General features: G+C 54.3%; 3 protein-coding genes across 3 annotated transcripts in view; 1 reads left to right on the top strand and 2 right to left on the bottom strand.

Annotated features, from left to right (window-relative positions):
- The window catches only part of Llgl2 (LLGL2, scribble cell polarity complex component), a 36,001-nt gene extending 22,200 nt beyond the window's left edge, over positions 1-13,801 (bottom strand). Inside the window, exons 1-2 of the mRNA XM_005350740.2 lie at positions 13,711-13,801; positions 2,781-2,885 (exon numbers count right to left, since the gene is read on the bottom strand). Of these exons, the coding sequence (XP_005350797.1) occupies positions 2,781-2,855 (75 nt within the window). The 5' untranslated portion in view covers positions 2,856-2,885; positions 13,711-13,801. The remainder of the gene's footprint in view (positions 1-2,780; positions 2,886-13,710) is intronic.
- An 856-nt stretch (positions 13,802-14,657) lies between these two features.
- Positions 14,658-22,477, bottom strand: Tsen54 (tRNA splicing endonuclease subunit 54). The gene is made up of 11 exons (XM_005350739.2): positions 22,422-22,477; positions 22,158-22,322; positions 22,001-22,064; positions 21,825-21,908; positions 21,437-21,535; positions 19,157-19,209; positions 17,511-17,609; positions 16,700-17,325; positions 16,005-16,065; positions 15,598-15,714; positions 14,658-15,113 (listed from the first exon to the last, which is right to left on the bottom strand). The coding sequence occupies exons 1-11, from the start codon at positions 22,475-22,477 to the stop codon at positions 14,963-14,965; spliced, it is 1,575 nt and encodes a 524-aa protein (XP_005350796.1). The 3' UTR covers positions 14,658-14,962.
- Positions 22,478-23,623: 1,146 nt separating this feature from the next.
- Positions 23,624-27,655, top strand: part of Caskin2 (CASK interacting protein 2) — a 14,385-nt gene continuing 10,353 nt past the window's right edge. Inside the window, exons 1-2 of the mRNA XM_005350738.2 lie at positions 23,624-23,715; positions 24,888-25,384. Of these exons, the coding sequence (XP_005350795.1) occupies positions 25,291-25,384 (94 nt within the window). The 5' untranslated portion in view covers positions 23,624-23,715; positions 24,888-25,290. The remainder of the gene's footprint in view (positions 23,716-24,887; positions 25,385-27,655) is intronic.

Genomic DNA, 27,655 nt, shown 5'->3' with positions numbered 1-27,655 from the left:
AAAATAAAATAAAATAATATCCATTCCAGAGATCTGCTGCCTGCCATGGCCACACACTGAGTGCATGGGGCCAGCAGGTGCTGGAGTCTATACTCACTGTTGGACCAGATGCTTCATCATTAAGAGAGGTCACTGCTTTCCCTTCTATCCTAACCAAGATGGTCAGAGTGACCGGGCATGGTAGGGCATACCCTGAGCCTTTAATCTCAGCATTTGGGAGGCAGAGGCAAGCAGATCTCTGAGTTCAAGGCCACCCTGGTCTACATAGCAAGCTCCAGACTAGCCAGGGCTACAGGAGACCCTTTCTCAAAAACAAAAACAAACAAGAGGCCAGGTAGACCATTTCTCTCAATGGGCCCCTCGCTGTTCCTGGCAGGGACCCACGGTCCTTCTTCTTCTGCCTTTTCCCCCCCTTACATCTCTCACCAGGTCTCAGAAACCAGGATTCCCTAAAAGAATTCCCAGCCAAGAGCAACTGCAATCCCCCGGTGACAACTGACAGTGTCTGGATGTATTGTCATATCCGGACAGAGGCACGAGACTGGCATCTAGTCAGAACCGGGGTGTTGCTAACTGCAGTGCCCCGGACAGGCCTCTCAGCACAACCCATCCCAGACGTCACCGCTGTGGAGGGTGAGACACCCTGCTCAGGCTGTCCTCTCAACTCAGGGAACAATAAACCTGAATCGTCTTTTCTAAACTGTCACTGGGACACTGACTGCCATGATCAGAATCTAACCAGGCTCCGATGGTACAGCTTTCTCCTGGGCCACGGGGAGGGGCTGCCATGAGTATGACTCTTGAATCTCAAATCCCCCAGAATCTGACTTTACCTTCCAATCCTACCCTGCTAGATTCACCACACTCTCAGAACCTCGAGGTCTTGGTGTATCCAGGCCTTCCCTCCTGTTTACCCATCAGCCCCTTTCCACCAAGACTGAAGGGCAAAGGCCTTACCAATTCAAGTCTTATAGACCCAGGCCTTGGTCTACGTATAGAGTAGGTTAGGTTTGACTAGTAAGAGGTTGAGGAATTCCAGGCCACCCCCACATCCCATGAGGCCACATTATTTGGGGACCACCAGTGGGGCACACTAGAGGCAGGGGTAAGACTCCTTCACCCCAGCCCCACCCCAGCTTCACCCATAGCACAGAGGAACTTGAGGCCTAGGTTTATCCCTTTGCTGAGCCAGTCTGTCTGGTTTCTGCTAGAATTGGCCTCCTTTTCCCAGTGAGAGATTCTAGCATCACCAAGGACAGCAGTGGCACCTGGGGTCACTAGGGCCAGCTGACGGATACTGACTGTTCTAAGACTTACACCCAGCACCCAGGAGTAAGGGTGTCACCCTGTTCCCAACACCCGCACCAGATGACGGCCTGTGGCTTAAAAGCCAGCCAGGGAAAGAAGCAATCTCTGGGGAGGCCTGATTCTAGGGGCAGGTGTTATGAAAAACTCCAAGGCGACACCTCCCACGGGGCTGGGAAACAGCGGGTGAGCGGGACCCTGACATGCAACTTTCTGGACACAGATCTAGGAGGCACAGGCCGATAAACAAGACACAGCAGCTAAGTTTTCTGGGCCATGGTGCTAACACAAAGCTCCCCTATTCCCAGTGATGTCTGTATACAAGCCCACTGCATAGGTGACACGCATTTTCCCAGTCCTTAAGTGGTAGAGGTGGCTTTGGACCTGGGTGAGCCGACTTCTACACTTCTCAAAATGAACAAATAAATCAAGACAACACAGAAAGGAGGAGTCTGAACTTACTCGTTCGTTCTTTTCAGGGTGAGGGGATTCCAAACCTAACAACAAAAGGCATGTTTCCTGGATGGAGGGGCTGCTCAGTTGAGGGCTTGCCTACTATAAAGGTTTGGGTTCAATCTTCAGTATAAGAAGAAAGAAGAAGAAGAAGAAAAGAAGAAGAAGAAGGAGGAGGAGGAGGAAGAGGAGGAGGAGGAGGAGGTCAGAGTTCCACCTATAAGATGTGTCCTGTCCTGGAGGTTCAGACCCCAGGGGAGAGGATGGCTGACTCAGACTCCTACAATCTACTAGGACAAAGATCAAAGCAGAGGGCGAAAGCTAATTGCCCCCAGGTAGCTCCAGATTGCTGGTGGCAGGAGCTAGGAGCTAATGAACCAAGCCACAGTCCTCTTTATGGGCCTGTGCAGGCCTTCCAAGGCCAGGTCTCCAGGAGCAGTGCAGCAAAGCTCCTGGCCCTTTAGATGTCAACTCTGCCCCCCCCCCTCTCCCCGCACGTGCTGGTCCCCAGGCTGGAGTCTGTGTCCAGCTTGCAGGGAAAGCTTTTGTTTCCTTTGGGGCGGTCCTCAGCCCCAGGGGCTGTAGCATCATAAGGATGTTATTATATCAGATCTCAAGGTGCTTTCATCTTTTCTGTCCCTCAGCGCCCTGCACAACCCTGTGACAAAGCAGGCGGCCGATCGTTTTTGGTGCTCATTTTAAGTAGAAAGGCAGAGACTTGATAGAGTAACTTGCAGAGTGAGATAGCCAGAGAGAGACCTGGGACAAGGAATTCCAAATCACAGAAAAATGTCATTCCTAGACAGGGTGGTGACACGTGCCGTTTTGATCCCAGCACTCAGGCAGAGGCAGGTGGATCTCTGTGAGTTCCAGGTCAACCAGAGCTACATAGACAGTGAGCCCCGTCTCACAAACAATGTATCTCTTCCTAGGAAAGCTGTCCACTCCTGCTAGAACACTGCCAGTGGGGTCTTTCCCATAGTGAGGAACCCAGAGCACCCCTGCTCTCCCTCACCACTCACCTTGTTAAACTGGAACAGATCCCGTTTTAACCTTTCCCGGGCAGGGTCTTGTCCCGGTCTCAGGAACCGTCTCATCTTCTTCAGTTTGCAGCCTCCACCAGAGCCCTGCCAAAGACAAAGGTGCCCGTGAGCCCAGGCCCAGGATCACCCAGGCCACAGCTGCCCAGGCCTGGGATCACCCAGAGCGCAGCTGCCCAAGCCCAGGGTCATCCCTGACAGGCAGCCTCCAGTTGCTCTGCCCAAACCCAGCTTCACCTGCAGTTTCCGGTGCTCCCTTCCCTGTATGGGCCCAGAACAGGAAATCAGTGAGACCTTGGTTCCTGGAGGCCTGGGCCTGTCCTTCTTCCCTGGCTGATGTTCTAATGCCACCAGATACCATAATGGGAGCAGGAGAAGCTGGGGGAGGAAGCCATTTAGCCTGGCTTTATGGGAACACGGAGGGCCAGAGGCCCTAAGGTTAATTAGCTTAATTGTTAACCTGTTTTCTGAAAAACCATAAAATTCCAGAAAGGGAAACTTTGCAAGGTTGGTAGAGGCAAGGCAGTCCTGTGGAACTCCTTGGTCAGAGCTCCAGTGGGACAAGCTAGGGAGGAACCTGGGGCAGTTTCCACAGGACCACCCAGGATGGGGTGGGGTCAGCATGCATCTGGGCCAGCCCTTCAGGGAGCCTATCAAAGGACCCAGCCGCTAGTGCAGGGGACCAAGGTCTAGCTCCATGAGGCTGCTGGGGTCCCCAGGTCAATCCTAGCTTCACCCCACTGCTGATCCCCAGTTGCAGCTCCCTAAGTTCCCTGTGTACCTACAAAGGCTCCTTTTCAGGTGTGCATGGTGGCACAAGTGTAACCTAGGCAACTGGGAAGACAGACAGAGGACCAAAAGTTTGAAGCCAGTGAGGGGTACAAAATGAGACCCTATTTCCTGCCACTCCTGAAAGAGGCTCCTTTTCCCAGGGGCTGCAGTGGAGCCCAAATCAAGAGAAGACACCTGTACCTAATAAAGAAACCAGATCAAGGCCCCCCAAACCACCCACCTACCATAGGAAGCGCTTTCAGCCGAAGGGGAAACTATTTTTGACTCCTTGGGGGAGGGGACACGAGCAGCTAACTGCAACTTCCAGCTTCCAGTAGCAGCAGCTCCCGCTGACCAAAGGACACTCAGGCCTATCCCTAGGAACACAGGGGCCCAGGTCCATTATAGGACCGGCTTCCTTCATTCCACTCTAGATTAATAAAGAAAACAAACACAGCCAGCACCCTTCAGCGAGGAGCCCACTGTAGGTTAGGACAGACAGAGAGACAGGCCAGCAAAGTACGCTAAGTGTTTACCCTGGGGCAGCGTGGGACACCAGCCTCAACCAGGGGTGGGGGGTGCTTCTTATCTAAGCCAGGCTCGAAAGATATCCCGAAGGCTGGGGGCGGGGTGGATCTAGTTCAGTGGTGGAGTACTTGTCTGGCGTGCAAGGCCCTTAATCTTCGGCTCTGCAATCAATCAAATGGCCAGGACATTGAAAGGACCCTGTGGATTTAAGACTGGGGGTCCTAGTGGCTGGAGGCCACTCCCCACCGCCTCCACGGGTGGGTGGGTAACTAGGACTTGCTACACATCACATTGAGGTTGTGGAAGAACGCCAGTGGCCAACATCCCCTGCAAAGGATCCGCAGGGCAGTTAGTTCACTTCCAAACCAAAAGCCAGGGACCAGTCCCAGGGGAACTGTCACCCTCTGGGGACAACCAAAAAGCCATTATTTGCAGTGGGGGATGGGGGTGGAGATTAGAGATTCCGCGTTGTAGAGAAGCCAAACCACTTTGGGAGGTGGGGGTGGTGGTGGGATGTTGGGAAAATCTGGGTGCCCAGAAGTCATCTGAAGCTCCACAAGTCAGGGAACGGAACAAGCATGGGGCATCAAAATCCTGGGGGCTCCTGGGGCTGGAAGTGAAAACAGGCCCCAGACTGCAGCCATCCCTGCCTCTGAACACACAGCTGAGCTGGCTAGCTGAACATTCCAGCCGTGGGGGAGGGTGGCGCAAGCTCGTAAATCAGCAGCTCTGGCTCCTGGGGTGCAGGCTCTCCCCTCCCCAGTCGAGGTCACTGGGTCAGAAGGCACAGGAAGCTGGGAGTGACTCTCTGGGAAAGAGACCTACAAACTCCAGGGAAGGGACAAGAGAGACCAGCCATCTGTGCTAAGGACCCCCACAGGAGCTCAAAGGCAGAAGGTGGCAGGAGAGAAGAGAGACGCCCCTTTTGGTCAGGAGGGCAGAACACTCCACGGTGGCCACCAACCCCAGTGCCCCTTTAAGCCCTGCTGTCCACCAGGGACCGTTCCAGACTCCCCGGAATGTACCTGTTGATAGTTTTAAATATTTTTTTGATCATGTCTCTGCTCACTGTCGAAACATCAAGTCACAGAGGGAAACTCCAGATAACCTCAGGAATATGTGGTTGCAGGTCAGGAGTACCTCCTGCCCTCTGTTGTTTGTGATGGCAGAGTAAACACTACCGCCAGCTCAGGCGGAAGCCACCTGAGAGGGCAAGCTGAACAACCTGACAGAGGAAGCCAGGCCACAGACTAAGCAACTCACCCAAGGTCACCACTGCATAGGAAGCGGCAGAACTCAGCTCTGACCAAGGGTGACTAACGCTGGAATCGAAGGGCTTATAAAGGAGTGGATGAGGGACGGTCATTACGAGCGGGGATGCCTAATTACATGCCCGCAGTTAAAAGGCAGGGCCACGCGCACATACTCCCACAGGCCGTGAGCTCAAAGCTAACCAAGCAGTTTGGAACCGGATACCTGGCCACTGCTTTCAGAGCTGGTAAAAACTAGACTGGCAGGACTCAGCGACCTTGAAGGGGACTAGCTGCTCATCCTCCAGGACCCCAGTGGCCTGGGAGATAGACGAGGGACTTAGGAGCTGGAACCAAGGTGGAGGCAGGACAGGCGTGGGGGGCAATGTAACTGCCCCAAGGCAAGGCTTGAAAACAAGCTACCTCTTCTTAGAGGACAGGTTTAGGCCTGGCTAGACTCAGTTCAGGAAGCCCCCACCTCCTCCCACCCCAGGCCATTTACTGGAGATAAGCAAGTTCTCTGGAGCAGCCGAGGAAGTCAGGCACGGGCTGTGAAGCCTGATACCGGGCAGATCCTGCCTGCCTAGCCTACTCCTAGGAAATGGGGAGGTAAAAGGAAGAATAGGGGTGCATACCTACAGCTCCCAAACCCGGTGACTCCTGGGCAGACAAGCTATGAGGGAGACAATCTGGAAGGAGAGAGGGTAGCGAAAGGCTGAGTCTGTGGTACAGTGCCCGGCACCCAGCAAGCCCTGTGCTGGGTCCAAGGATGCTTCAGTGGTGGTGGGGGGGGGGGGGAGGAAGCAGCAGATTCTTTAGAATCTTTAGTCCAGGGCTATGGGGAAAACAAATTGCTCAGGGGTTGCAGGAGGGGAAGCCTAGCAGAGTGTCTTTGGTCAGTGTAGACACGGTCTCTGCGCTCTATGGGGCACACCATCTTGGATGCCTACACACAACCCTCACTGCTCAAATGTCCCTTACCTCCTCGGGCTGAAACTGGTGGCTCCCTACAGTTCCCTCCTGACTTTTCTCCTCAAACCATGGCCCGCGGAGCAGAAGATGCGAAGCAATTACTGATTTAACCCTGTTGACAGCCTGGGGAGGCAGCAACCTCGCACTGATTCAACAGTGTGGCCCCTTTCCCCTGTTGAATCCTGCCTGCATGGAGTGGACATTCCTGTGGCCCCTTACCCTGTTGAATCCTGCCTGCATGGAGTGGACATTCCTTACCTGCTGACGACTGGCTGGCTGGCTGAAAGACTGGAGGAGTCAATACCCCTCCTCAGGACCTCAGTGGAGGAAGTGAGGGCCACACAGGTAGGGGCAGGGCTAAGGGGTCAGACAGTCAGGCAGGTGGAAGGAGCATAGTGCCTCAGGGCAGAACAAGAAGCGCATTCCAGGAGCACTGGGGCAAGTCTAGGCTGAGATCATAGAGACCCGCACAGCGCAGCATAGCATAGCACAGATGACACACCGGAAAGATGAAAGGGACAGCCAGAGGCAGGGCCTCGGGGACGTCACCTGTTCCACCATGCCACGTGCCCTCTCCTCTTTGACCCCCCCCTTTTTTTTTCTGTACAGCCCTGGCTGTCCTGGAACTCACAGAGATATGCCTGCCTCTGCCTCCTGAAGAACATTCCCGCCCCTTTAGCAGCAGGATTCAAATACACATTCCTCACCTGAGCTGACTCTGATCCAGTCTGTAAGGCCTGGCTGCCCCCAAGCTATGGGGATAGCTCGGCCAGGGAGACAGCTGTCTCATAAGAGTGAGGACCTACCTGAGCCTAACCTCCAAAGCCCAGGTGAAAAAGCTGGGTATAGAGGTGTGTGCTTGTAATCTCAGCACACAGGCAGAGGAAGAAGTATCTCTGGGGCCCACTGGCCAGTCTAACAGACTTGGCGGGTTCCAACTCAGTGAAGGATCGTGCCTCCAAAAACAAGGTGGAAAGTGCCTGGGCAATGACATCTGAGGGTGACCCCGGCCCACGCCCCACCCCCATACACGTGCACGTCACATGTACCCGCTCACATGCATGAACACTCACACACACCTAAAAATAATAAAATGAAATAATTACTTAGAATCAATGGGTGGGCCACATACCCAGCTCCAGTGTTAGTAAGCTATAAGGAGAATGAGAAGCAACCTTAAATGACAAGGGACAGGACAAGGGGCTCAACCCTGCAGCAGAAGTCTATTTACTGAGAAAGGAGTACTGTACTGGGTTTTAAAGCAAGGTAGAATCTACTGGAAATAATAAGACACACAGACACGCGATGAAAGACATTTATGTTAGGTTTGTCTTCAGGGACATAAGAGGATCAAAGGGGAAGAGATGTGTCCCCCGAGTATGTGTGTGTGTGTGTCTGTCTGTCTGTCTGTCTCCATCTTGTAGGTGCGATCGCTCGGGGAACACAGGATTCCTGTTTAGCCACCGTTGACCTCAGCGGATGGGACACCCCATTACAGACCCATATAGATACAAAGCTGAGAGCATGCAATCGTCAGCTGGGAGGAAACCAGATCTAACGAGAAACTGAGGCGGTCATTCGGGTCACCACGTGGCTACTTGAGGCCGGGCTTCTATAGGAAAATGGCTCCTCTGCCCCCTAACTTCTAAAGATGAATACATCTCCGTTTCTAACCCTGCTGGTCACACCCCCTGATCAGAACCAGACCAGCCTCTGGGCCATCCCCCTATTCGGCTCCTACAGGGGCAGGCACTCAAGACTCGGGGGTGGCCATGTGAGTCATGCGGACCATTATCCACACAAGTCACTGCCCTGTGTGTGGAATGAGTCCCAGAGTGACCGCAGGGGTGGCCTTGTCTCAGGTTCGGATCTGGCCACGTCTGGGTAGGACATGGGGATCTCCAAGTCGGACATCTCCTATGGGGTGCCTGGGCTAATGTGTTCCCACGCAAACAACTTGTGGCCCAGCAGAGTCCATCTGTCCTGTTGGAGCCTCACCCAGAATCCCTGGGGCTCTTCAGGAGCACACTGTGGAATCCAAACTTCTCTCACCTGTACCCCGTGCTTGGGCTTCCCACAACAGTCACTGATCAAGAGACTGGCCCCCTCCCTTCCCCAAACATCCTGTGTGAGGCCAGTGTGTGTGGCTTTGGCCTCCTGCTTGGCGGATGTGAGAACGCCCATGCACCTCCCACTGACAGAGTGTAGGGCGGGGCGCTAAGGTACCGAGGCAGCTGCTTTTCTGTCTGTGCCAACTCAGATGACCATGGCTACTCTGCAAGGACTGGTGTTGCTTGGGGAAACTCAATCTCCCAAAGGCCCCAGGCAAGCCTGACTGACCAGCAAACCCTGAATAAGAGATCATTTACATGTAGCTAGAACCTAGGAGCCGATGGGACAGAGGCTGTTGTCAGGTCATAACAGGAGAGCGGGAGCTAGCTGAGGCTAGACGTCCCCAAGCCTCTCCCTTGCGTTAATTCATTTGTTCCTCCAATTACTGACACAGTAGCCAACTCAGGACCGTATCAAGTTCAAACTGTCCCAATCCGGCTGACTCCAGAATCCTCTATGCACCTTCGGCTCCTTCTCCAGGACACAAGGGCTAAGCTAAGAGGTTAGCTTGGGCTTGGCCTCCCAATCCTGGTCCCACAACACAGAGAGAGGAACCCAGGATCCTCTGAGGGTTCTAGCCAGTGTCCTTGAAAGCCTCTCCAACATCCCCACATCAGGCTCCCCAGCAAAGTGTACAAAAGCTCTCTGGGAGGCAGACAGTTGACTGGGTTACCCAGCCCCAGGCCAGCCTTATCCTAGGACCCGCTATCAGCCCCTAAATGTGAAGAGAATGGCTGTCCCAGCAGTTACAGGGGGAGAGTACGATGGCAGTTTCGTCCCCAGGGCCACACAGCATTTGAGGCACTCAGATTTTATTTTCAGAACTCCCCTGTCTCCTCAAGTCTTTAACTCAAATGTCCCGCATCTTGTCAAGGCCAACCTTGCAAAGCCACGTACAGCTCTACCCACCAAGGGACATCCCAACCCCTTCTTTGGTTCTTTCTAGTCTACAGCTCATATTACCTGCTAATGCTGTTTATTTTCTGTCATCCGGGATCTCCGGCACTTCGAAAGAAAGAAAATTCCAAGACAGGACCAAGAAACAATGAGAACTTATTGTTAAATCAATGATTAAGCAGTCAGTCCGGAGATTAGGTAGGCACGGTCTTCCCTAGTCATTGCCCTTAAGAAGGCTGAGGCGGCCTGGCGGTGGTGACGCACACCTGTAATCCCAGCAGAGGCAGGTGAATCTCAGTGAGCTCAGGGCCAGCCTGATCTACAAATAGAGATCCAGGACAGACAAGACTGTCACTCAGAGAAACCCTGACTTGAAAAACAAACAAAAGAAAAGAAGAATGCTGAGATGGAGTTTACAGGGTCCTCAGAGAACTTGCCTCTTCTGGCCTCAAGTTACACGGGTGTCATATGTGACATCCTCTCAGGATACCTGTGCAGACCCTGCCACAGATTGTGGCTTCAGGATACCAACTCCTTGGTGAGGAAGATCCCAGAATAATATTATATAAATAATAATGTTATTTTTCCTGGTAGCGCCAAGTCAAGTCCCTCAAGAGAGGGCTCCGGTCTCTTGCTGAATTCCTAAAGGGTAGAGTCAGACACCTCTCAGTTTCCCTGTCCCCACGCCCAAAGGAGCCTCTCCTAACTCAAGAATTCATCATCGCGGTTCCTGGGAAGGGCAACTGACTCCTCACAGGACCAGCTTCCTGAGGCAGGGAAGACAGAGAAAGCCGTCTCAAAGGGAGTTGGGCACAGCTAGGAAGGGTTTCCCTGGGATCTCTAGGAAGCCAAGTCTGGGGAGGCCACGTAGTACAGGTGGCCCTGATGGGCAAGGCAGCGCCCATCTCCTGCTCTGAATCCTGCCTGGGCAGAGGAAAACAAAAGTTGTCGAGCAGACCTGGCATGCCCAGCCCAGGAGGAGCGAGATAACAGTGTCACTGGGAGATAAGAGCCCCCCCCACCCCCGCCCCCAGCCCGAGTGCGTCTAGCTGCCGATGCTGCTCCAAGGAGCCACCTTGGAGATAGCGTCAGTTTTTCCAGCCTCCAGTGGTACCCAACTCAGGTGTCACAACAGCTGCTCCTGGGTGTCTTAGAAAACCAAGAAGCTCAGTCTCCCCATAAGGCCCCAAGGTTCTGCCAGACCCATCCAGGAGAGCAAAAGGCTGATTCCAAATCTTTTCTCTCAGGGCAGGCAGGGCGGGGAGAAAGAGGGCAGGAAGGGCACCTTCCCTTCAAGTGTCTTGAGGACTCGTGGAGCAGCGCTGGAATGTTCTCACTCCCCTGCCCGCCCCCCACAGGGTATAGTGGAGAGGGGATGTCTGGGCGGAAACAGATCACAGGTTCTACACTCAGAAGACAGACTCAGAGCCACAGACAAACGGACACACAAGGACAGGGAGAATGTCTTGCCCATCAGCCCTCCACCCTGGCTTTCCCAAAAGAATAAGGGAATTAATTTTTAAGGACCAGAGAAAGGAGGATGTCAGACTAGGAAAGGTCAATGTCCTCTCCCCCATGACACCGGTACTCAAGATAAAATTCAGACCTTCAGCTTCAGAGACCAAAAGCCTACATGGGGCCAACTGGCGCTTTTCTTTTTCCTTTTTCTTTTTAAATCTTTCTAGGAAAGTTAACAGATTCTGGTGGGGAGACACCTGCTAGGTACGAGGTCATGTGATCTCGTGTTTACGTGTTCTCAGCAACCACTAGGAAACTCAGGCCCAGTGTGGTTAAGTGTCAGACCTAAGACTATTCGGCAAGAGCTGGAAGACAGGGTTCAGAGCCATCTGATGTTGGGGAACGAGGTTACTGTGTGTTTTTTGAAAAAGGGTCTTAGGGCTGGAGAGATGGCTCAGCAGTTAACATTTTCCAGAGGACTCAATTCCATTCCCAGCACCCACGTCTGGCAGCTCATCAACTACCTGAAGCTCTGATGTCATCTGGTCTCGTCTACATGTGGCATACACTCACGCATACACTCACTCACACACACACACACACACACACACATGCACACACACACACAAAAGTAAAATCATGGTGGTGGCGGCGCACGCCTTTAATCCCAGCACTAGAGAGGCAAAGGCAGGCGGATCTCTGTGAGTTCAAGGCCAGCCTGGTCTACAGAGACTTCCAGGATAGCCAAGGTTATACAGCAAAATTCTGTCCCGATAAACCAATAAATAAACCAATAAATAAATAAATAAATAAATAAATAAATAAATAAATCCCAGCACTTGGGAGACAGAGGCAGTTCTACAGACGGGGTTCCAGGACAGCCAGGGCTACACAGAGAAACCCTGTCTTGAAAAAACAAAAATAAAATAAAATCAAGAGGCTGGTCTTGTAGCCCCGTTTGCCCTCCAGTTTGTAGCAACCTTCCTGCCTGTCTCAGGAGTGCTGGGATGCAGGCATAAGCTGCCCATCCAGCTCCTTGTCTGTTCTTCAAATGAACATATGAGCCTTCCTTTCTTTTTTGTTTTTGATACTGTTGTTCACTGAGTATTATTTTATGGCCAGCAAGATAGCTCAGCAGGTAAAGACACCTGGCAACAAGCCTGATGACCGGAGTTCAATCCTTAGGACCTGCATGGTGGAAGGAGAGAACTCTCCTAAGTTGTCCTATGACCTACATACATACATACATACATACATACATACACACACCACAACATGTGCATGCCCAAACATACACACAAGCACACATACAAATAAAATTTAAATGTAATAAATTTGTTTTTCAAGACAGTTTCTCTGTGTAGACCAGGCTGGCCTCGAACTCAGAGATTCACCTGCCTCTGCCTCCCAAGTGCTAGGATTAAAGGCATATGCCACCATGCCTGGCTTGAGACTAAATATTTTGATATAATTAAAACTGTCCCAATCTATATCTGAAGAGGAGCCATCATTGCCTCAAGGAAGAGTAGAGATGAGGGATGTTCCGAGGACCTGGAAATGCTCTCCAGGAGCTGATCAGAGAACAGAAAGCTTGCTTTGAGTTCTGTCAAATGTTCTGAGTGCAGATAACTTAAAACTTCCTAACTCAGCTGGGTGGTAGTGGTGCACACCTTTAATCCCAGCACTGAGGAGGCAGAGGCGAGCCTCTGTGAGTTCAAGGCCAGCCTGTTCCACAGAGCGAGTGCCAGGACAGCCAGGGCTACACAGAGAAACCCTGTCTCAAACCAAAAAACCAAAAAAAAAAAAGCAAGCACACAAACAAACAAACCTACCGGTCTTGTACAGTAGAAACATCTCTTCCTCCATTCTCCCGCCTGCCTCTCTGGGTAGCTTACTACAGGGACCCAGGGGATTTTCTCCCAGATTCTAACTTTGCTTTCTCTTAGGGAGGCCACAGTTCTTCGGCCACGCAGCGCAGCTCAGTTCTTCCCACAAACATTTCCTTGTTACCCTGACACACCCATTCTCTCCCGGCTTAGAAGGGCCTCAGTCTCCAGAGCCTGCACCAACGTAGGTACCCAAGGGAAGGGACGCGGTATCTAAGCCCCGCCCTCCTTACCGGAAGCTCACCTGTTTCAGGTGAAAACCTTTAAGAGCTACACCGCGGTTACCCCAGTTACGGCCACGTCCCACTGCTAAGGCCCAGTGTGTCCACCAACTGTCCAAACACAGTGAAAGCACAGCACACTTTCTTTGACAAGAATTTTCCACTCCTTGCCAAGTCCCACAGAGCAACCCCCAGCCATCAGCGTGTAAAACAGTCTGGGTCTCCATACCGTCGCCTAAAGGTGTCCAAAGCCGCCCGGAGAGTAGAAGTGGCCCCTTTTCTACGAGAGAACCAGGTCCCACCCGCGGACTTCCTGCGTCGGAGGATTAGGAGGCACAAAGGGCGGGCAGGGAGAGAGCCCAGATGGTAGAGGTAAGGGCTAAGCCGCCAAGGTAACACTCTCCAGACGCCGCTGGCGGACGCCGGGTCACGGGAAGCCGTGTCGCCCGGCTCTGAGTCCAGGCGCCTCGCTCGAGGGTCCGGGACTGCGTCTCCGCTCACCGTGTCCCCTTGCACCCAGCCAGGCCAGACACCTGTTCCCTGCTCCCGAAAGCCAACACGATTGTGCAAACCCGAGTCCCAAGTTTGGTAATCCGTGTGGCGAAACAGGAAAAGACAAGTTCTCAGAGCCACTTTCTACAGGTGTCTTTCTCCGGGACGAGCCAAACGTCGGAGATCTGGGCGAGCAAGGAAGGCAGACCTGGGCGCTGCCTTCTCCGACCCGCCCGGGGAAGCCCAGGGGACTCGGATCCCCTCGCGCCGCGCCGCCCCGAATGGTCCGCGCCCTCGAAGACCGTGTAAAGCCAGGTAGGCTAACCTGCAATCGCCGGCCGGGCCCTGCCAGAGGCCTCGGCGTTCCTCGGCGCCCGTCACCCGCCGCTCCGGTTCCCTGCGCCGGCCCACGGGCTGCAGGGCGGCCGTCTCCTTCCTGCTCACCTCCGGCGCTGCGAGCAGGGGGGGGCGGAGCAGCCGCGATTTACATACAGGGCAAGCCTGCCGAGCTCTCGCCCCGCCCCTGGGCCCGCCCCCTAGGCGGAGCCAATGGGGCGGGGGCGCAGCCTTCGAGCCCTCGAGGGCGGGGGCCGCGCTCTGGCCAATCGGGGCCCCAGGAGCGCGGGGCGGGGCAGGAGCGAGGAGACGCACCTAGTGCAGCCAGCCAGACCCCGCCCTCACCTGCGCGCACCTGGTCACCGGACTGCTCCCTGTTGCCAGTGTCCCACCACCTCCCGGAACAGGAAATAGTCCCTAGGTGCCTTCTAGGATGGATGCCAGGTATCAGGATATGTTACTCTCGCAGCTGTTGAGAGAGGGGCATAGCCAGGCGGGCTCCTCAAAAGAGCATTCCTTCCAACTAGAATGACCCGCAGGTGCAGGTTTCAGACCCAAGAGTAGGGTGGTGTAGGAAGGAAGGCATAATGGCGAGATGCCTAACCACTGCTGGGAGCCCCCCACTTCTGTCTTCAGCGGTCGACTGGAGCCCCGGGGTCCAAAGGGTTAGCCACTGCAGGTAGGCTAGTTTTTTTTAGCTCAAGCTTGGAAGTTACATGTGGGGGAAAGAACCATGGCGTGGTCCCTCTGAATGGCTGGGGTCGAATCCAACCCGATAGAGGCCTCTCAGCCACCACCCAGCTGCACCCGGGTTAGGACCAACAGGACGGTCTCCTCAAGCGTCCTTCAGACCTCGGTGTTAGAAGTCAGACAAGTTCAGCGTGGACAAATGAGGAACGAAGGGAAGGGGTAGTCCAGTAAGTATATCAACCACAGCAGAGAATATTTCTTTTAATGGCTTTGGCTTTATGGCACGAAGCAGGCACCCCACTGTTTAAAAGGCACAGAGTCCTCTCTTCTGCCCCATCTCCTGGGCCTCTGAAATCAAGTCCTGAGTTCCACGGGGGTCACTGCCAGGCAAGAGGGCATGGGGCAAGGCTTCACTCCCCTACAAACAGCAGATACCCAGGGCTGTAGACCACACTGGCCCAGACAGTTCCCGGTGAGTCCTGTACAGGAGTCAGCCGACATGGTCCCTGAGAGCATCCAAGTTCCCCAGCTCCCATCCCCAGAGTTGCATTTCAGTGCTCCAGATCCCTGGGCAGTGTGAAGTCTCTGAAGCTATAGAAGGAGATGTCACCGTGATCCACCAGGGCAAAGATCAGGGGGACATCCCCACTCTGGTAGGTCAACCGCTTGAGGCTGCAGAGGTCTGGGACAGGCTCGTCAAATCTGTAGGAATAAAGATTAAACTGAGGCCTAGTCACAGCCCACCCATGGCCCCCGGGCTGCCCCCCCCCCCCAGAACAGGAAGGCTATAAGACAAAAGCTAGGAATACAAGAATACTGGCCCCGGGGCTCTGCTGTCTACAAACTCCGTGGCTTTGATGAACTTCCAGGAGCCCCAGAGTAGAGGGACAGCAGGACAGAGTGGGTTCTCACCACTCTTAGCCAGAAATCCCTTCACATCAGTTCCCTCCTGCTGAGTGAGCCCAGGACTAAAGTGGAAGAGAAGAGCGTTTACTGCAAAATGCCGGTAATGAGGAGGCAAGGATTCAAAAGCTTGGGTTCCTATGGCACCAACTGGCCATATAGCCTTAAGATAGGTGGCACTTGACCCTCTGGACCTCAGATTCTTCTCAGGGACTGGCAAGCTGGTGGCAGGGATCAGGCGAGGGGCTGGCAGCAGGCAGGGTACTGCTCAATCATCTCGTACCCACTAATGCACATTCGGACATAGGGTTTGCCAGGGTTGTTTTTTCGGAAAGTAGCCACAGCGTCAGCCTGGTAAACATCGAAGCTGATCTCCAAGCCTCTCGACTTCTCCAGCAGCCTGAGGACCAGGTAAGAAACATTACAAGGACTTCTTCTCCCACCTCCCTCCACACCAAACCCTCTCCACTACCACGTCTGCACAGCAGCTTAGTCATGGGATAGACCCAGCATCTTGTCATTCTTCCCTTTCCCTGACGCACACGAGTAGCTGTCACTGGAAGCTAAGTATGTGGGCAGGTGTCCCAGGGGTGATCCTCTGACTCACACCCAACTCCAGGAATCAAATCCCAGCTGTCGCTCCACCTGGCAGCCAGTGTCATGGAGACAGCGAGAGCAGCTGAGACTCACCGGTAACCTCCGTCAGCAAGATGTGTTGTCTGCAGCACGGAGACATGTTCAAGGACCGCGGCTACAAGGGCAGTGAAAAAAAGATGTGGAGGAGGGGAGTCAACTTCCTACATGCTCCTGTGGTGCTACCAAATCTGCTGACCAGGCTAGGACCACCAGGTTTACCAGCATGTATTCAATAAGGTATGCTCCACACAGTAGCAGTATTTAGAACAGCTTATCTGGTAACCCTGCTCTCCTCACCCACCACTCTACCATGTTCCCATGATGCCTTTACAGAGTTCTGAATCTGTTACTACACTTGGCTCAGACCACAGACTTAGTTCCTTGTGTTTAAAACCAAAACCAAGAACAGACAGTGAACTTTCCTCTTATTTGACTAAAACCTCTGTGGTGCCACCATGTTCTGGCTAACAGGCTGTAAAGGGACCTGAAACTGGTTGCTGGCAAAACCATCCAGCATTCTTGGGTATGGCCTTAAGGATGCGGGTACACCACGCAAGTGTCCCTGGGCAATCTGGGCTCTGCTGGGGCCACGGTCCCCACCTACAGAGGAGCCTCTGCGGGGCCCACGCCCCTGCAGCCTTCTCCTCTCATACCTTAGGCATCAGCCAGCCCTAGTCAAAATAGCCCTTTTCAAGTCTCATGATCCTTCTGCGCCCAGTGGCCTATGGTATAGCAGAGTGAGGGGATACCTGGGGAATCTGCTTTATCAGGGTTGAGCAAGGGAGTAACAGACTGGCCCCAAAGGTGTGGAGGGCGGGGCTGGCTCTTCTGCAGCTGTCGCCTCTGCAGCAGTTCCTTGTACTCCCGCCAGCTGGAGCAGCCCTGCACCTCGGGATCTGCGTTCACATCCTCCCGGAACTGCTGCACCTCTGCTTGCTGGTCCCGGTCTCTCCGGGAAAGCTTCTCCTTCCGCTGGTTCAGCTTTTGGCACCAGGACTCAGCATCTGTCCCTCGCCCAATGACATTGGCGGGGAGCAGTTCTGGGGCTGGGGCAGGCAGGAGGGTGTGGCGGCTATCTGAAGCCATGTTGGGGAAGGAGATCTGCTCAAAGTTCCAGCGTGGTTTAGGAGCCCCCTTGGCTCCATTCTTGATTTTCTCATTCTCCTGGCCACACTCCACATCCTCCCTGGCCAGAGCAGGGCAAGGCTCTGAAGACCCCAGAGCCTGAAAGGAGAGTCCTGAGCCCTTTCTGGGGCTTGACTCCTGGGGCTTCTCTGAGTACTGGCTACTCTGGTCACAGGCAGGTGGGCTGGAGGCTGCCTCGCTCATGGGTGGCAGGGAGTTCTGCAGAGCCTTAGCCTTCTTACTAACAGACCTTAGAGACATGGGAGGAAAAGCAGTGTATTCATTCCCCTTGTTACTGTCACCAGGACAGGTGTGTCCCACTGGAATTGAGGTGGACCCCTACTGTCTCCCAAAGCCTATATGAGAGCATCACAGGCCCCTTCTTAAGCCCGGAGCTCATGATATCCCTGGGGTGGCAACAGTAGGGGGCATTACCGACAGCTGGAGCTCCTCTTCCTCTTGCCAGTCCCGTCCTCCAGGCACTGGGCATAGCCATCCAAGTTAAGCTGCCTCTCGTAAGGGGACACGACAGAGCTGTGGGGCGAGAACAGCAGGCAGGCAACAGATCCACCTTCTCAGACTGGTGCTGCCGGCAGGATTTGGGAGGGAGTGGCCAAGAGGATGAGCCAGAGGCCAGAGGCAGATCCATACCCAAAGGAAGGGTACCTGGGAACAGCCATAGGGGCCTAGTCACCCACCTCTGTCCAGGTCCCAAGTGTCAGCAATAATACCTGTGTAGCCCTGGCTGTTCTGGAACGTCCTCCAGGCACTGGGCATAGCCCACTTTTATCTCTTGCACATACATACTACTGTTTCTCTACTTGTTTCTGTTTTGTTTCCTGACAAAACTGACATTGTACTAACACACTACTTTAGATCTTTTTTCTTCCCCACTCAGTTACACACTGTGGGCTCAGACCCTCATCACTTAGCACCACAGCACTCTTCCTGCTATGAGAAGGGGAGAGGGTATGTGACACACAGAGAGAGAGAGGTGTGGAGGGGAGAGCACCCAACAGCAGAGTGCCTCTTGGGAGCTGTCTATCTTGTTTGAGGTGGGGGTTTCTAGTTGGCTAACAGCTCACTGATTAAGCCAGGCTGGCTACTGAGCCCCAGGAATCTGCCTGTCTCTGCCTCCCCAGTGCTGGGAATATAAGGATAAACACATGGCCTTGGGTTCTGAGGGACTGGGCTCAGGTCCTTGTACTTGCTGTAAATCCCCTCCCACCACTATGTATTTTTATAGCTCCCAATGCTGCACAGTTCAGGCGCAGCACGGTAGATAGCCATGAGTGTCTATTCACATTAAATCCAAGCCAATTAAAATTACGAAATGAGACCTCAAGTCCTGTCACTGCCGCAGAGGGCATCTTTGTACTACACAAGTCCTAGGTGACGACCGCTTTAAAAGAGCAGCCAGTTTGTGTGGGTAGGTCTCCGCAGCTGAGTCCAAGCTTCTCAAGTACTGATTCTATAAAGTGATGGCGTTTTGTGACTGTTCTTTAATACATAATAAGCAGGTAGCGGCTGCGATTTCGTTCTGTTCTTCCTCAGCCACTAGTTCAGGGCCTAGCATCAGAAGGTGCTCAATAACACTGCTGAGTGACGGAACAATTCTCAGGAGGAACTTCTGCACACAGCCACGCCTGTCTCCCTAGAACAGATCCCACTTTGGGGAAAGACTGTAGAGGCAACACCAGTTTCTACTGTAAGTCTGAAAGTGGCTGTGGCATTCAGCAAAGCTGGACCACTAGGTAATAGAGGGAGATCTAGCCCAGCCTAAGAATGTGAACGGCACCTCAATTATAAATCCCTCCCCAGCCCCTCGCTCATGCACGCGCTCCACAAATGGGCCTGCACACCTACATGCCAGGCGCTGGCTACTGCAGTTCCGCGCTCACAGTGAGCTGCAGGTTCTTGGTCATTACCTGAGCAGGGCCCAGTTTGACAACCCAGGAAAAAGTGCAGGAATGGAATTCACCTCCACATGCTGCACTGTAGCCAAAGGTCCCAGGAAAGTGGAGGCCACTATAACGGTCGGTCAGGTCCCCCGGCCGCAGTGGATGAGTCAAAGGACTTACCTCGGCTGGAACCGGCGAACCACGTAGCCTAGTCTCTTTAGGTGGCTGAAGACCTCAGGAGAAGAAAAAGGAAATCTTAGATGCTTTTTGTTTGCATGTTTGTTTGTAAGGCTCTTGCTATACGGTCCTAGCTATCCTGAAACTACGTGGACCAGCTAGCCTCACACTACTCAAAAGTCGTATTTCTCCCTCTAAACCTCTACGTGCTGGAATTGTGACAGGTACTACCATGCCTGGCTTAGATGTCCACTCTTTTTTTTTTTCGAGACAAGGTTTCTCTATATAACCCTGGCTGTCCTGGAACTTGCTTTGTAGACCAGGCTGGTTTTGAACTCAGAGATCCACCTGCCTCTGCCTCCCCAGTGCTGGGATCAAAGGCGTGTGCCCCCATGCCTGACTTGGACGTCCATTCTCTACAGTAACATAGTGGTTTCTCTAAACACAAGTCATTTCCTCTATCTCCCGAAACTTTCTCTCCTACAGAGCTCCAGGCTCCAACCTCGGGACTGCTTGAAACACATTCCATTATAAATATTACCCGCACCAGGCCTACTGGTTCAAGCTTGTAATCCCAGCTGCTAGGGAGGCTAAAGTAGGGGGATCACAAAATCATGGTCAGTCTGGGGTACAGAGTGAGTTCAAGGTCAGTCTGTGCAATTTCCAAAGTCCCTGACTCAGAAAATAAAAGAGAGGGCGGGGCCACAGCTCAATGCGAGAGTTTGCTAGCACACACGGGCTGCTGGATTCTTCCCCAGTAGCACTAAAAGTAAATTAGCAAACACCATGTTCCAAGGAAGTTTCACTCTTTGAATTCTGTCTCTTATTCTGGGTACAAGTGACATCTAATAATTTATGGACAATACAAATCTCAAAAGAAAAACACAAACAGGGGTGGGCCTCCTGAGAAAGACCTACATCATAGAATATGTTGACATGAAAGTCTAGGCAAAACAGTAGTAGACAGTGTTAGACATCAGCCCACCTATCCAACCCTCCACAGACTTGATGGGAATAGTCTCCGCTAAGTAGCCACACGTTATTGCTCGTGTCCTGTCCCCACAGCGGAGGAACAAACCCAAAAGTGTCCCCATCTCACTCAGTCTCCTCCCAGCATTCAACACAACTGATTGTTTTCTCCTTTAAAAATGAGCGCAGGGCAGAGTGGCCTTTTTAACCTTAGCACTTGAGAGAGTGAGTCAGGCAGATCTCTGAGTTCGAGGCCAGCCTGGTCAACATAGTGAGTTCCAGGACAGACAAATCTGCACAGTAAGATCCTGTTTCAAAACAGAACGCTGAAAAGAAGAAAAAGAGAAGAATGGAAGATTGTACTAGAGGGTTCGGCGTGGTTTCCTCTTCTCCTCCTGATCACAGATAGGTCCCATCTCTCCACTAACCTTCCCATATCTGTGAGCTCTAGGGGACAGTGACAGTCCCCTGCTGGTTGCACGCCCCCAGAGACAATGGCTTACACTAACCACAGCATGCAAACATCCAAGGTTATATTTCTAGCTTTGCACCCACCCTACTTTCTAGGTTGTATCTACTGTGTGCCTGAAATCCTGCTGGATGTCCAGGAAGTACCTCAACGTTACTTTGTATCAAACAGAACCCCTGAGTGGTCCCAGTCTTCCATATAAACATCCACCTCAGTCTTCCCGGCTAGATGACACCATGGTAGTCACAAGCCTTGAGTCTCTCAGTCATCCAACCTTTCTTCCAAAACACTCCTGCCATACCTTTTCCTGCTCACTGCCCCTAGCCCAGCCTATACCTTCTCTCTCCTGAAAGGACAGTCCAGAACAGATCTTTTTCCTGTCTAATTTGATCTTCCACCTAGCACTAATTCTCTATTTGGTTCTTGTTTGTTTAGTAGTTCTGTTTAAGGCTGGGTTTCATTAGGTAGCCCAAGCTGATCTTAGACTTGAAATTGTCCTGCCTCAGCTTCCAGAGTGCTGGAATTACATATGTGGTTAACCATGAGAAGCACTAAGTACTTTTTGTTTGGAGACAGTCCCCAAATATATAGTATAATGGCTGGCCTGGAACTCACAAATCCTGCTTCTGCCTCCCGAGCACTGGGATTAAAGAGTGCACCACCACCCCCCCATGCCTGGCTTCTTAGTAACTTTTTATTATCCAGCTGCCTCCTCTGACTATAAACCTGACCAGCACAGGCTCCTAACTCTCCTATAGCCGTGATATTGTGTTTGCAACCTCAGAGGTACTTGTCACCGTCCATTAGCTTGACCAACGGGAGGCTCCTTGCGATGTAACTGATACCTGATATTGTAGGAAATTCAAGGTGTCCTCAGTCAGCAGCAGCTGGTAGGCCTCTTGGATGGACAGTGGTAGGTCTTGGTAGAAGAGCTGAATAGAGCCCTGGAAGCGGACCAAGGGCTTAGCTGTGTGTAACCTTCCTTCAGCGCCCAAGTCAAATAGGGTCAACTTCTTGCCTCTGACCCTCTCCCCCCCACACACCCTCAGCATCACTGCATAACCGTGACCAGCTAGGAAAAAGGATTAGCATCATCCCTGCTGCCTGTGTGGCATTCTCTTCTGTTCTCCAAGTCCGCCTTTAAGTTCACCGAAAACTTAATTCTAAATTCTTCCTGGTCCTTCCCATTCCTTACTCTGAACCCCTTTCCCACAGCCCCAGGAGTCCACTCACACACTCCAGCAGATACAAGGCTTCTTCGGGATGAAGACGCTGCCTCCCTTGCTCTGAGTAGCCCATGGTCTGCCAGAATTTCCCCTGTGGGGCATCAGCGCAAGTGTCACCAAACAGCTAAGGGGACCGAGGGAGGGGATCCACCCCCCAGACGCGGAGATGCTCGGGCCGCTCACCGCTGGCGACTTCAACTCCACGAAGCCCTCTTCGGGTCTCCACTCCGCGGCCACCAAGCTGCCCCTGGCGAGGAGTGGGTTGGGGGCGTCTCGGTCTACACGGGCAGGCCCCGGCCCCGGCCCCCGCCCACCCGGCCCCGGCCCCAGACCCTCTCACAAGCGTTCCACGCGCTCCTCTGCCAGCAGCTGCCACAGCTCCTGGCGACACAGGCGCAGCCGCTCGGCCTGGGCCTCCGAGCCGTCCGGGAGGAAGTCCTTGGGGCCATGCGACCGCTGGGGCAGCTTCTGGGACCGCCAGCGAGCCGCCCGGAGTTCCGAGGCGCTGGGGCGAGCCGGGGACACGCGGTCAGCACCATGGCCACCCCGCGCGGTCCCGGCCCCACGCCACCACCCCCCACGCCGCCCCCGTGCCGGGGAGCACCTGAGCACACGCCCCGCGGGAACCTCCACGGTCGCGGGTTCGGAGTCTGGCTCCATCGGGCCGCCGGCTGCGGCTGCGCGCGCACCGCCCAAGCCCCGCCCTCTCCGGGAACGTGACGTCCGTGCGGTCTTAGCGCCCGGCGCTCCACTCCCGAGCGCAAATCCACCTGGCTTCGCGCCTTCCTACCTGCCCTGTGTCCCTCAGACACCTGTCTGCACACGTGTCCCTAGGTCGGCGGGGCCGAGTTTAATCTGCAGGTCTCCAGACATGCAGGAACACACCTATTCTGTTTGCAGCGCTCCCGGGGGCACCTCGCTCTAGTAAAACCTCCCCTAGCGACTGGGCATGCAGTATGAATAATCACGTGTGTGACCTCTCTCCAGCCCTGAACTGCCTCGTGCTCTTCCACTAAGAGGAAAGAGATTCGAGGTGGGGAGAAGAGCAGTGAGCCCTCGAATACTAGCTTTGCAAACTGGAGGCCACGTGGGGACGGTCAGGAGTGGTCCAGAGACATTCGGAGTTCCTTCGGGATGAGCCAAAAGAATCTCTCCAGAGGAGCTCGGCTGCAGGGTTCAAAGGCCGAGGGTGGGAGGCGCTGTCCGGCTCACACTGGTGCTGAATCGCCACCCCAGCCTCCAAAAGCACCTCCTCAAGGCTGGGGTCCCCGCCGTGACACCGTGGGTCGTTCCTACGCTCACCACTAGGTGGCACCATTGCTCCAGCCAGCCGCCGTGGGTCAGCGACTCTGCTCGTGGACGAAGGTCGCTGCGGGCAAGCCGGGAGAAGACGGGACGAAAAGAAAGGGATCCCCGCCCGTAGTGGGGTCCCCAGGCTCAACCGCCAAAACGTCCCCTATTCTACTTATTCACACCTCATTCTCTGGTCTAGACTAGAGCCCAACTCACTCGGGATCCCCAGCCAGGACACAGTGGCACGTAGCTTCATCCACCCGCCCTCTCACCAGCCACTTGGCACCCCAAACAGCTTCACCTGCGCGCATGCGCTGATCCCAGGGGCTCGGATCCTGGCTGGCTGGCGGGGGCGGGACCTAGTGAGCATTGGGGCGGGACTCAGGGTGCTGATTGACAATCCAACTGTGCGGCTGGGACAGTCCCCCAGCTCCCGATCCGGCGGGAGGGAGGGGGGAGGGGCGGGATTTCCTGCGGGAGGCGCCGAGCCGGCCTTGGAAAGGAGGAGAAAGGGGTTGGTTGGGGGGGCGGCAGTGGAAACCAGCGTCAAGAGTGCTTGGGACTGAGCACCGCCAGCCAGACCCCCGGCGGGGCGGCCGGGAGAGGTGAGCCTGCGGGGCCTCGGCTGGGGGTCAGAATCCTTGAGAACATACGAAAACTAACTTTTCTTGTCTGATCGGCGGGCGCCTCCATCTCTCTGCTCCTTCCGCCTTCCTTGAGACCCCCCTTTTCGTTCTCCTCTATCTATCCCTCGGACTCTTGACTCTCCGGGTCCCTCTTGCCGCTTTGTTCCCGGGATCGGTCGGAGCAGGGCTTGGCTGCGGGGAGCTGCGCGGCGCTAGAGGGGCATTCCGAGGGGCGGGGGAGCCAGCCGACCCCAGGCACTGCCAGGAGCACCCTCCCCCGGTGCGGGTCGCGGGTTTTGCGGAGGAGTGCCCTCCGGCTTGGGCTTGGACTTATGAGGAATGAGGGGTTCCCTACCTGGGCCCCAGGCCTGCACGAGTCTCATGCCACAAGATTCTGGCAACAAAATCACTGCCACCGAGGAACTGACTTAAGGTTTTGTGCGGGAAGTCGAGGGTTGGGGTTTCAGATTCAGGCTTGGGAGGCGGTTGGTTAGCAGTGTCCAAGCCCTGGCCTGGATCTCTACCCAGCTGTTCCCTCACACCTCAGAAGCAACAAGGAAGGGGTAGCAACAGGTGCTGTAGAACTTGCCTATCCTACAGGTAGACCTCCCCCACCCCGGAAAATGAGGGCCATAGCTCCCCACTCCACCCTCTAAGTGGAGCTGGGATGTTCACTTATTAAGTGAAGCCTAGGTAGTGAGGAGTCTGAGGGCAGACACCGTGGACAGGAGTGACCCCTGCCCATCTGCCTGTGCTACTCTTCCAGGCCCTACCTCTCGGCCCCGCCTGTTGTCTGTGGGTGTCAGAGCCTGAGGCTGTGGAGAATGGGCTGCTGGCCCTGCCTACCCCAGTGTCTCCTGCTGCCAGGGCCCGTCCTGCCCAACGTTGAGGTGCTGCCCAGTGCCATGGGGCACAGGCAACTCAGCCCCTCCCTCCTGGAATACTACCCCCTCCCATTGCGTGTTATAGTTATATACTTCTCTCAAGTACAGCACCTTCCTCCCCTCCCCCTGAGTGGCTCAGACCCTCCATGACTCCCAGAGCACCCAAAGTGATTTGGGGCTCTCTAGAGGTCCTGTCTTGGTCATCGTCTGGGTCCTGTTTCCTGGCCATGACCCAGCTTTTCAGCGGAGAACCTGTACCTTTTCCAGACCCCCAGGACTTGTCTACAGCTGCAGCCTTATGCCAGAGGGAATGCTGACTGCTCTCTGGATGGGCATTGGTGCTTCTGAGCTAACCCAGGAAAATTGGCGGGCCCAGTCTCAGCCCATCCCAAGGCCATCGGAAGCAGCAGGCTGATCTTAGTCCAGATTTCCACGCAGCCTCCACCCCCTAGAGACTGACTTTCCTGCCTGTGGTGGCAGCTGCCAGAGCACCTTGAGGGACTATATCTCTGCCTGACAAGGAGCCCATTGCCTGGGACACCAGGCTTGTGCCCCTGGGACCAGGAGTCCTCCGAAGCACTTGAGGCATGGCGAACTGACATTTGGCTGGACCAGTGTCTTGCTTCTTCCTGGACTCGGAAGCCCAGAGCCTGGCGGCGCCCTAGTCAGAATGGGTCGTGAACAGGACCTGATCGTTGCCGTCAAGAACGGAGATGTGACGTGTGTGCAGAAACTGGTGGCTAAAGTCAAGGCTGCAAAAACAAGTGAGTCTTCCCTCGGTGGGGTGGCCATTCCAGCTGAGGCTGCTCTCTGAGTACCGAGGCTACAGAGGGATGCTCAGAGGGGGAGGGGGAGGGGGAGGGAGAGGGGACGGTAGCATCGGTTTGCAGACTTGAGGAAGAAGGACTATCCTGTTGTAGACAAGGAGTGCTTCTGTGTAAGAGTGCCAGAGAGGAAAGGGGGTCCCTTCTTGCTCTGGGTCCCCAGACAAGTCACTTAGCCGCTCTGAGCCACGGAATCCTGGCCTGCGAAGGGCAGGGCGCATATTGAAGCGCATTCTGTTTACTTTTTTTTTTTTTGGTTTTTCGAGACAGGGTTTCTCTGTGGCTTTGGAGCCTGTCCTGGAACTAGCTCTGTAGACCAGGCTGGTCTCGAACTCACAGAGATCCGCCTGCCTCTGCCTCCCGAGTGCTGGGATTAAAGGCGTGCGCCACCATCGCCCAGCTTGTTTACGTTTTTTTTATCGTTTGTTGTGCGTCAGGCTCTTTTCTAAGCCCTGGAGGTTGCCTGTTGGTAGCTGGCTTTTCAGATGTGTTCTTTGGCTCTGTGGGACTTGGCTGCAGGATGGGAAAGAAGGAAGAGGGCGCCGTGACCACCCCCATTCCCATTCGCATAAAACCAGAGCTTCCCTGTATTTGTTTCGAACTTCATGAGGATGTCTGTAAAACCTCTTTGGAAACAGCGGTTGGGTTTCTGGTGTCATTGGGTGTTTGGTTTGGGACTCTGAGAGGCTTAGAACCCAGGACCTCACACTTGGCACACAGTGATCTATCATCGCTGGCAGCGTATTCCCAGCCCCCAAAGAGAGCAGATTCCCGGGGACTCATAGCACCGTCTGACCGGTACTAAAGCTCCTTGCTAGCTCACCTGCTGGTGTTCCTGGGAGTGTGTAGCCCATGCTAATTTTCTAGAGGTTTCCATAGCCCTGAGGACTCTATCCCTGACAGGGCAGTCAGGGCTGGATGCATGGGTGGCCACTAAGCCCCATCTCTCAGGACCCTGTGATGGTAGGGACCTCTCAAACCCACCCCAGGAAAATGGACCTCTGGACTTCAGGCGAGCACCCTGGGCTCTCCCAGACCCCGAGGCTTGTCTCCTCCAGGACTTACATGAGCCAGTAGTTAGTTCTTCCTGCTCCTCTGGGGTTAGAGAAAGTGTTCCCTGAGGGGAGGGTCTTCTCTGTAACATTGGGGCTTTAACCCCAAGCCACACCTGGGTCTTGTACACAGGAAGGAATCCCCAGGCTACTTGGAGACATCTTATTATTCCCGCCCACACCTTGGAGTGTGGGTGCCAAAAGGAAAGACGTTAGTGGCGTGCACCCACCTGCACAGAGAGGCGAGCGGGGTGGAGACCCAGCCATGGGGTGGAGCTGTGCCCCTAGTCCTTTCATCATGGGGAAGCGGATGAGGGAATGAGGGTGAGCGGGATAGAGGAAGGGCCCGAAGCAGTCCCCAGGAGATGGCCTGAAGGTCTGAGAGGGAGCCTACTCTCCTCCCCGCTCACCTCTGTGTTGCTTTTGGCCACCTGCCCGGTGGGGCCTTGATCACACTGCTGCTGGCCTCACCGGCCTGACTGCCTTAGACAGTGAGGCCCATTGGAGGGTAGTAGCAGGGTCGGCTGGTGGCGAGACCCCCGCAACTAGGCTTGTCTTCTCTACCAGAGACAGAGCCTCTAGGAAGTTCCTTCCCTGCGTCCAAGGTGTGGACTCCCCTATACAGGGGCAGACACACGGTGACAGGCCTGAGTGTCCTTTATGTGTCTGCACCGTCCTTCCCTTCTTTGTCCTCTGAGAGACCAGTGACAAAGATGAGATCACAGGTGACCTTTGTAAACCCTGGGGTTTGTGAAATGGTGTTACCCCCTGGCTTCCTGTCAGGTAGGAATTTCTGTGGCCCTCGCACAGATAAGGAAAGTGAGGCTCTGGGGTTAGTGACTTACCCAAGGTCACGTAGCCCTGGGGTCAGATGAGAGATTGTTAAGCCTGTGTGCTTTCCTCGCATTTCCATAGCGACCACTGATTTCTGTTCGGTCAGTACCACCTAAGGGACGTTCTACACACATAGAGTCCCTAAATTAAAATTGTGCCAAAGAGCCTGGGACTCAGCCGGGCAGTGGTGGCGCAGAGGCAGGTGGATCTCTGTGAGTTCGAGGCCAGCCTGGTCTACAAAGAGCTAGTTCCAGGACAGGCTCCAAAGCTACAGAGAAACCCTGTCTCGAGAAATCAAGAAAGAAAGAAAGAAAGAAAGAAAGAA

The sequence above is a fragment of the Microtus ochrogaster genome, chromosome 7 (genome assembly GCF_000317375.1).
Source record: "Microtus ochrogaster isolate Prairie Vole_2 chromosome 7, MicOch1.0, whole genome shotgun sequence".
Taxonomy (NCBI): Eukaryota; Metazoa; Chordata; class Mammalia; order Rodentia; family Cricetidae; genus Microtus; species Microtus ochrogaster.
Note: the sequence above shows the minus strand (reverse complement) of the source record. Positions and strands in the feature narration are given on the sequence as shown.